General features: G+C 54.5%; 1 protein-coding gene across 1 annotated transcript; it reads left to right on the forward strand.

Moving 5' to 3' along the window:
* Positions 1–3,732: 3,732 nt before the first annotated feature.
* Positions 3,733–4,941, forward strand: CD1H11orf96 (chromosome D1 C11orf96 homolog). Its single transcript, XM_043581003.1, has one exon. It carries the CDS (start codon positions 3,985–3,987, stop codon positions 4,354–4,356), a length of 372 nt encoding a protein of 123 aa, XP_043436938.1. The 5' UTR covers positions 3,733–3,984; the 3' UTR covers positions 4,357–4,941.
* The last annotated feature ends 3,615 nt before the right edge of the window (positions 4,942–8,556 follow it).

Here is an 8,556-nt window from a genome sequence, read left to right on the forward strand (position 1 = left end):
ACCTTAGAGCTCCTTTCTTGTCAGAGTTATTAAGTCTGTCTGCCTTGCCCAACTCATCTCTTTCTCATTTTAAATGAAAGTTATCCTGGGGTGCCTGGGTGGCGCAGTCGGTTAAGCGTCCGACTTCAGCCAGGTCACGATCTCGCGGTCCGTGAGTTCGAGCCCCGCGTCAGGCTCTGGGCTGATGGCTCAGAGCCTGGAGCCTGTTTCCGATTCTGTGTCCCCCTCTCTCTGCCCCCTCCCCCATTCATGCTCTGTCTCTCTCCGTCCCAAAAATAAATAAACGTTGAAAAAAAAAATTTTTAATGAAAGTTATCCTAAGGGCATCTGAAGTAATAGACTTGAATGACAAGGCAACAGTGCTAACGTAATACTTCGCTACAGGGCTGATCCCTTTGCCGGGCCTAGCGTTCGGCCTAACAGACAGGCTTTAAGAGAGGCTGCAAGCCACAACAGTCTGATCTCCTGCTCCTTGGACAACAACAGCTGGTTTTTCCAACCCTGACAACAGCAGTTTTCTATATTATTTCCTCCTCTGTTCATCTCTTCTAGCAAATGAGCCCATCTCTTTCCTGTAGCATCTTGCTCAAAGCATCACTGGGCAGCCAACATGTGCCAATGTTTTTAGCTCTTTCCAACTATTTTTCTAGAAATACAGGCTCAGCAGGCATGTGGTCCGTCTTCCAAATTAGCACAGGTAATGTTTTCAATAAATGTTTTGTCATAGTGTAAAAAGGGTCACCAACGTTCCATCCTCACTAATTGTTTCCGTATTGCTTACCACCTGTTGGCTGAACCAGTGCCACATATTTTAGGGTTTTTACACATGGCAGCTTTGCATTCCTGTTACTAGTTTCTGTATTAGAGTATATACTGCTAAGTTGCTGTTAAAAGCAAATCCCAGATATAGTGGCCTTAAAATTATATAAATTGACTTTTCTCTCACATAATACAGTTCTGATATGAGCATTGCTCAGGCCAAATCCATTAAAGTCAACCTTGATCCCTCCCACTGTCCCATCTAATCCATCAGCAAGTACTCTCATCCTCTCCTCAGACAAATCCCCAATCTGACCGGTTCCCTACATGTCCACTGTCTTCACCCAATCCATGTCTTCGGTGTCTTGTATCTGGGGGTGATGTAACAATCTTGCAAGTGGGCTCCCTACTTCTTCCCCATCCCTCTCCAGTCCACACTTTTCATGGCAGCCAGAATGAGCTTTTTTTTTTTTTTTTAATTTTTTTTTTTTCAACGTTTATTTATTTTTTTGGGACAGAGAGAGACAGAGCATGAACGGGGGAGGGGCAGAGAGAGAGGGAGACACAGAATCGGAAACAGGCTCCAGGCTCTGAGCCATCAGCCCAGAGCCTGACGTGGGGCTCGAACTCACCGATCGTGAGATCGTGACCTGGTTAAAGTCGGACGCTTAACCGACTGCGCCACCCAGGCGCCCCAAGCCAGAATGAGCTTTTAATAACATGAATTGGAGGGGCACCTGGGTGGCTCAGTGGGTTGAGCGTCCGACTTTGGCTCAGGTCATGATCTTGCAGTTTGTGGGTTCGAGCCCCGTGTCGGGCTCTGTGCTGGCAGCTCAGACCCTGGAGCCTGCTTGGGATTCTGTGTCTCCCTGTCTCTCTGTCCTTCCCCCACTCACACTCTGTCTCTCTCTCCCTTAAAAACAAATAAACATGAAATTAAAAAAAAAACATGGAGTATGTAGCTTGCCTGCCCCAAACTCTTCAGTGCCTTACCATTACCCTTAGAATAAAATGCTGTTTAAAAAAAAAAAAAAAAAAGAATAAAATGTTGTCTCCTTAACCTTAACATGGCTGTCCAGGCCTTCTGCGACCATCCCTTCTTCTCATTGCCCTCACCCACTCTGCTTTAGCCACGCGGGGCTTTCTCACTGTTCCCTGAATAAGCCAAGCTCTTTCCTGCCCTAGTTAGTGCCTTTGCACTAGGGTTCCCTTTGCCTGAAACGCTCTCCTCTCACTTGGTCACACTCTGGTTCCTTCTTCGTATGCCACAGGGCAAAGGGCTTCCGTGTAAGATAGGAGTGAGGGCTTAGGAGCTAAGTCACCTGAGTTTGAATCTCAAATCTGCTGCTTACTAGCTGCGTGAACTTGGGTAAGTTTTTCTATCTGTAAATGGCAATAAGAAAAGTGCTTGTTATCCAAGGTTGTTGAGAGGATTAAATACAGTACTTAAACACATTAAATGTGTTAATGCGTAAAAAGTACTCAGAGCACGGCACATATTAAGCATATTAGCAGTGTTATTATTGTCCCTTAGGGTCACCTTAAATATCACCCACTCTGAGAAGCCTTTCCTGGCCACCCCTTCTGCACATTTCTCCATCTGCGTCCCTATCACACCACCCAAGTACATGTTCCGGTTGAGGTGTTTATTGTCTGTCCCTCCCACGGACTATCCTGAGCTGGTACACAGGAGGTCCTTAGTGAATCTTTGTTGAATGGCTGTAGAAGGAATGGAGACCAAAGCCATGGATTCCCTCCTTTCCCAGCGGCCCTGTGAGCCTTGCTGGGCGCCTGTGGGGAAGATGGTGATGGGGAGCTCTGCTCTGTGCCTGCCATACTTGAGGCCCATGTAGTCTGGGGCAGTGCTCAGTTTCTTCTTGGGAGTCAGGAAAACTAGGGGACTTGCTCTCAGAAGCCCTAGGGGGCACAGGTGGGTACTCTCCTTTAGCAAGGGTCTATATTAGTATGGACTGTGCAGTCCGTGCTGCCTGGTTCCATCAGTTCCTAGAGGACCAGTTACTTACCCTCTCTGTGCCTCCACTATCTCATATGTAAAGTTGGGAGAATACCAATTACCGCACAGGGCTATTATGAAGATTAAATAGGATAATATATGTAAAACGAAGCTCACTGGCTGGCTTGGAGTGAAGCTCTCCAGATTGTAGTTATTATCGCTGTTATTAGTGCCTATGCAAGTGTCATTCTTCTGAGCATGAATAGGGGGCTGGTGCCCGAGGGACTTGGGGGTGGGGTTGTGAGGAGACAGAAGACAGCTAGGGGAGGGAAGAACTGGAATGGGATCATCAGGGTGTACTTTTTTCTACGTGAATGCCTCCCTGCGTGTTTGTGTGTGTATGCATTTGTGTCTGTCTGGGGAGGGGGTGGCAAGGATCCAGAGAAGAAACCCAACCCGTTCTCCGAACTCAGTTCTGGGGAACCAGGAGCCCGGGCGCTCCCCGCGCCCGGCTCTCTGCGCCCGGCTCTCTCCCAGCTGCGAGGAGGGCTGGGAACTGCCTCCACCATGCGCCCAACACAAAACCTGCGGCGGAATCATTAGCGTCTCTGAGTGTGTGCCTTTGGGATCACAGAGGGGGATGGGCACCTGCGCCGCCGCGGCCACCACTGTCGGCACGAACTTGGGGATCCCGGGACGGCCAGTGGCAGCCCAGCGGGGCCGATCCGAGGGCTCCTGCCTGCTCTCCGGCCACCCCGCCCAGCCGCGTGCTCCCGGGGCCTCGGATGCTCCCGGAACCCCGCGGGCGGGGCCTGCCTTCCGGAGCCGGGTTGGCTGGGGGCGGGCGGCGCCGGGGAAAGGGCCGTTACTTTCCCAGAGCGGCGGGGCGACGTCAGGCGGAAGGGCGCGGGGCGCGCACGCTTTAAATGGCATTCGCTGTCATCCGAGCTCGCGGCCGTGTGGGCAGGAGCGGGCTATATAAGCGGCGGGCCGGGCCGCCGCGGGGCAGACGGTGACAGCCGCGGCGGCGAGCGCCCGGGAGCGCAGCCCAGCAGCGCGCGCCGAGCCCCGCGCCCCCCGACGGGCCCGCCCGCCCGCCCTCCCGAGGAACGCTGACCCGGGCCCGCGAGGGCCGCCGCCACCCCGCAGCAGATTTGGATCCCCCGCCCGGCGAGCCCCAGGCTGCTGCCTCCCGGGGGGCCCCGGCGCAGCGGCCGCCCCCCGAGAGCCCCGGCGCCCCGCCGCCCGGCCCCGGAGACGCGGGCGGCGCCATGGCGGCCGCCAAGCCCGGCGAGCTGATGGGCATCTGCTCCAGCTACCAGGCGGTGATGCCGCACTTCGTGTGCCTGGCGGACGAGTTCCCGCAGCCCGTGCGGCCCGCCAAGCTGTCCAAGGGCAAGGGCCGGCTGCGGCGGCCGCGCCAGTCCCGCTTCAAAACGCAGCCGGTGACCTTCGACGAGATCCAGGAGGTGGAGGAGGAAGGGGTGTCCCCCATGGAGGAGGAAAAGGCCAAGAAGTCGTTCCTGCAGAGCCTGGAGTGCCTGCGCCGCAGCACGCAGAGCCTGTCGCTGCAGAGGGAGCAGCTCAGCAGCTGCAAACTGAGGAACAGCCTGGACTCCAGCGACTCCGACTCGGCCCTGTGAGGGGCGCCGCCCGCCCGGGGACCGAGAGCGAAGCCCCAGAGGACCGGCGCCCCGCACTCCGGGGACCCGCGAGGACCGGGACCTCTCGCGCGGCCGCGAACTGCTCGGTGCGCCCCGCGCTGCGCTGGTCCGGGGCCCGAGCACGCGGGGGTGCCGGGGAGGGGGGCTGCTTTCTTTGCCCTTGTAAATGTTTATTTTTTAACTCTTCCCAGTACGGACTCTGCTGTGAGTGTGTGCGGGAGGCGCGCCCGCGCTGAGTCGACCCCGGGTCGCCAGGGCTTCCCGGAGGGCCGCTCCACGCCCTTGTCCGATGGTTTGCAACTCCGATTTTGCACGCCGCTCCACCGTGCCCTCCAGCGCACACCCGTTCACACTCACGCCAACACACTCTCGCTGAACACTTTTATAATTGTTAGGCGCGGCCGATGGGACTTGGGGCGCAGCGCAGCTGCTGCTGCGGCCGGAGGATGGATATTTATTTTTGCATTGCGATGGCTGACGGCGTTTATTTAACGATCTTTTTACTTGGATATGTCTGTGAGGCTCCCGAACGGAGACAAATAAAGTCAATATATTTGCACAGTGCATTTCTCCAGGCTCTTGACTTCTTGAACCTTCGGGGACCAGGCTCCCAAGACTGGGGGAGGTGGGAGAAGGATGTGGCTGGAATGGGGAGGGGGTCAGGGATCCCCGGTGGAGGTAGCCCCACAAGCTTCAGTCGCCGGAACGAGGTCTCGCCCACGGTGCCTCGGGCCGTTACCCGCCTCCCCAAGTCGATCCACACCTGGCCCAGAGCGCTGCTGCCTCCCTGGTCTGTTCTCGGTCGCCGGCGTCCGGGATGGAGTGTAGCCGCTGGCTCGGCGAAGGTCAGCGCTGTGAGGACAGAGAGAACCTTCCTTGGTGCAGTTGACCACTCAGCGAGGCCGGGGGCAGGGTCATCGGCCCTCATTCACCGAAGGAGACCCCAATCACTCGGTTCCCCTTCCGGGCGACGGGTGGGGACATGCCCGAGCCATCAGTGGGAGACCTAGGCTGGGATATTTGGGTGGTGGGACCGACAGAGTGCTGCGCGTAACGCCGGGGCTGGGCGAGAGCGCCCAGGGGAGGCCTCGCGTCCCCCGCGCTGATTCAGCGCAGTGCCGGGCACCCCAGCACTGTCCCAGCCAACCGCGGCCGTTTCGGTTCCTTGGTCCCTTTCTCCAGCCTCCTATGCCCTCTTCAGCGTTCCTCAAGGAGGGTGGGGCATGGCTTTGGTCCGAGTCTGAAGGGCGCTTGGGTACCACCGCACCCTGTCTACAGATGAGAAAACAAACTTAGCGGAGAGGGAGAGGTCACATGGAAAGTAGTGGCGTCCGCAGTCCTCTGTCTGGACTCCGCGTCCGGTGCTCTTTCTATCACATTGAGCCCCTTTCCAGTGCTCTCCAGCAGCTGCCCTGCGCTTCTGTGTACACCCTGAACCCTCTGGGTTAGCAGCATATAACACTATGACCTGGCAGTAGGTGGCGCACTGTGTAATAAACAACATTCAGTTGAGAAGGGCAGGCCCCCACGCTTGGGGCCCCCACTCAGTCAACCCCTCCAGGGTTACTTCAGAGCTGACCCACCATGGCCAAACCCTAGGCAGAGTAGTTCAGAGACACGCAGAGAGTTTGAGCGCTGTTCCTACCCCTCTCAGGAGATTGCCAGTTTCTGTGCTCGGGGGCCCTCTGGTGGTGGGGGCTGATGCTCAGCTCCGCCACGCAGGGCATTTGAAGTGCGTATCTCTCCCTAGCATTGAACTCTGCAGAAAATGAGAGAGGAAGGAAGGGAGGAAGGGAGGAAGGGAGAAAGGGGGGGAGGGGGGAGGGGGGGAGAGAGGGAGGGAGGAAAAGAAAAGAAAAGAAAAGAAAAGAAAAGAAAAGAGGAAATGAAACAAACAAAAATAGAACCCAAAGGGCCTGGAAGAATGCCCTTCCATCTGGCTCAGAGGGAGGAAGCCTGCTCAGGACGTTGGGGGCTGGGGTCTTTGGAGGTGCCTGACCCATGGGAACACATGGCCTATTGCAGTCCTCAGCCACAGTTTCACTGTGGTGGGGTTCCTTAACTTCAAAGGCCTCAACCTGGGGAGGTAGCCAGGCTTTTATTCCAGTCCCTGCAGCTGTCATGGCTAAGCTGGTTTGAGCTCCTTGGGGTGGGGGGAGGGTGGCTGAAGCTTAGAACCACACCCACATGGGACCCTATTCTGTGTCCTCATCCTCCTCCCCCATCTTATCTTAGGTGTTTAGCAGTAGGTTCTGTTTTGCTCTTCCAGTGGTGAGTGCCCCAAGCCTTCCTGGGTGCGGTTCATACCCTTCAGGCTTGAGATCCTAGCTAGGCAGCTCCAGTAACTTTGCCACAGAGAGCCTCTTCTGTTCGCCTTCAACCCCTGCCTGAGCTGAAGACCTACCTGAAGGGTCTCCTTGGGTCACCCTGGTCAATGTGTGGGGTTGTTGTAGGATCTGTTACATATCAGATCACCCTAGTCTCTGCTCTTCAGAAATATTTGTTGGGTTAAAATCAATGAAGAGGCAGTGAGGAAGATTGGCACCCATTTGCCTAAATCCTGGTTCGTTTTATTTGTTCATTACAATACAAAACAAGCCACTGCCACCACCCTGAAATAAATATGTTATTTTGGACATTATGCATATGTATTTTCTTCTACAAAATGAGTTTATGTCCTAAATACTATTTTTGTTAATGTTTATTTGTTTTTGAGAGAGAGAGAGAGAGAAAGAGCCAGCATGAGCCGGGGAGGGGTAAAGAGAAAGGGAGACACAGAGTCCCAAGCAGGCTTCAGGCTCTGAGCTGTCAGCACAGAGCCCATTGTGGGGCTCGAACTCACAAACCGTGAGATCATGACCTGAGTCCAAGTTGGAAGCTTACCCAACTGAGTCACCCAGGTGCCCCCTAAATACTATTTTAAATCTGCTTTTGGCTTACCTGGATTTGTATTTAATATCAGTATGTATGTATGTGGTGCCTCGGTGGCTTGGTTGAGCCACTGACTCTTGATTTTGGCTCAGGTCATGATCCCACAGTCTTGAGATCTAGCCCCCGGTGTGGGGCTCCATGCTGCGCGTGGAGCCTGCTTGAGATTCTCTCTCTCTCTCTCTCTCTCTCTCTCTCTCTCTCTCTTTTTCTCTGTGTCTTTCTCTCTCTCTCCCTCCCTCTGTCCCTCTGTCCCTCTCCCCCACTGGCTCACACTCTCTCTCCCTCTCTAAAAAATAAAAATAAAATTTAAAAATGCTTTAAACCCTAAATTAAAATAATAATAATAATAATAATAATAATAATAATAATAATAATATCAGTATATATGGGTCTATATCATGGTTTTTATAAAGTTCTGTTGAATAGATAGTCCACATTTAATTAAGCCAATTTCTCACTCTGGTATAAAAATGATGTCCTGTTTGTCCCAGTTTCTTAGTATTTCCTGTAACTAGCAGTGAGTTCTAAGGGTTGAATATAGAGACAAGTTTGGAAGAGGCAGTGATACAGAGAGGGGTGGGTGAGGGAGGGGGAGGTTGAGATGCTGTGTTATTAGAGGGAGCAGGCTGGGTCTGGGGTGCCGTGGCCCCTGGGCTGCACTGGGGGCACTGTCTCGTTCTGAACATGTCTACCCTGCACAGAGGAAGAAAGAGGGCAGATGGGAGATAGGGGTCCGATTCCAAGGTCCCTATGGAACTTCGGGAGCTCAGCTGCTCCTTGTGCCTTGAAGGCATTCCAAGGCAGCACACAGCTCCAAGGAAGTGGCTGGGCTGGGAGGCCAAAGGGTGGAAGAGGAGGAAAGAGAGGGAGAGACCAGGGCTGAGGGAACAAGAGAGCATGAGAAACAGAAAGAGAGGAATGAGGCCCCTGTGGGAGACAGGGAAACTCAGAGACCCAGAGAGAGGGGGATGTACAGAGAGGTACAAACTCAGGATCCCGAAGGTGTCAAGAGATGGAGAAGAATCAGAGCCACCACTGGACAGAGAGAAGAAAGCAGGAGGGGGGCGCCACAGAGAGTAGGAGGGAGGGAAGGCAAGAGAGAAAGTGCTCTGGAGAGCGGGCACTGAAGGAGAGAAACCAGACAGCGGGAGCCTTTCCGGACCTGTAGAGCAGGCATGTGCCTGCCGTCTACCGCTGGGATTTACAGGCCTGTCCAAGGAGCCGCCTCCTTCCTTCCCTTCCCCACCT

Source organism: Prionailurus bengalensis, chromosome D1, assembly GCF_016509475.1.
Source record: "Prionailurus bengalensis isolate Pbe53 chromosome D1, Fcat_Pben_1.1_paternal_pri, whole genome shotgun sequence".
In the NCBI taxonomy this organism is placed as follows: domain Eukaryota; kingdom Metazoa; phylum Chordata; class Mammalia; order Carnivora; family Felidae; genus Prionailurus; species Prionailurus bengalensis.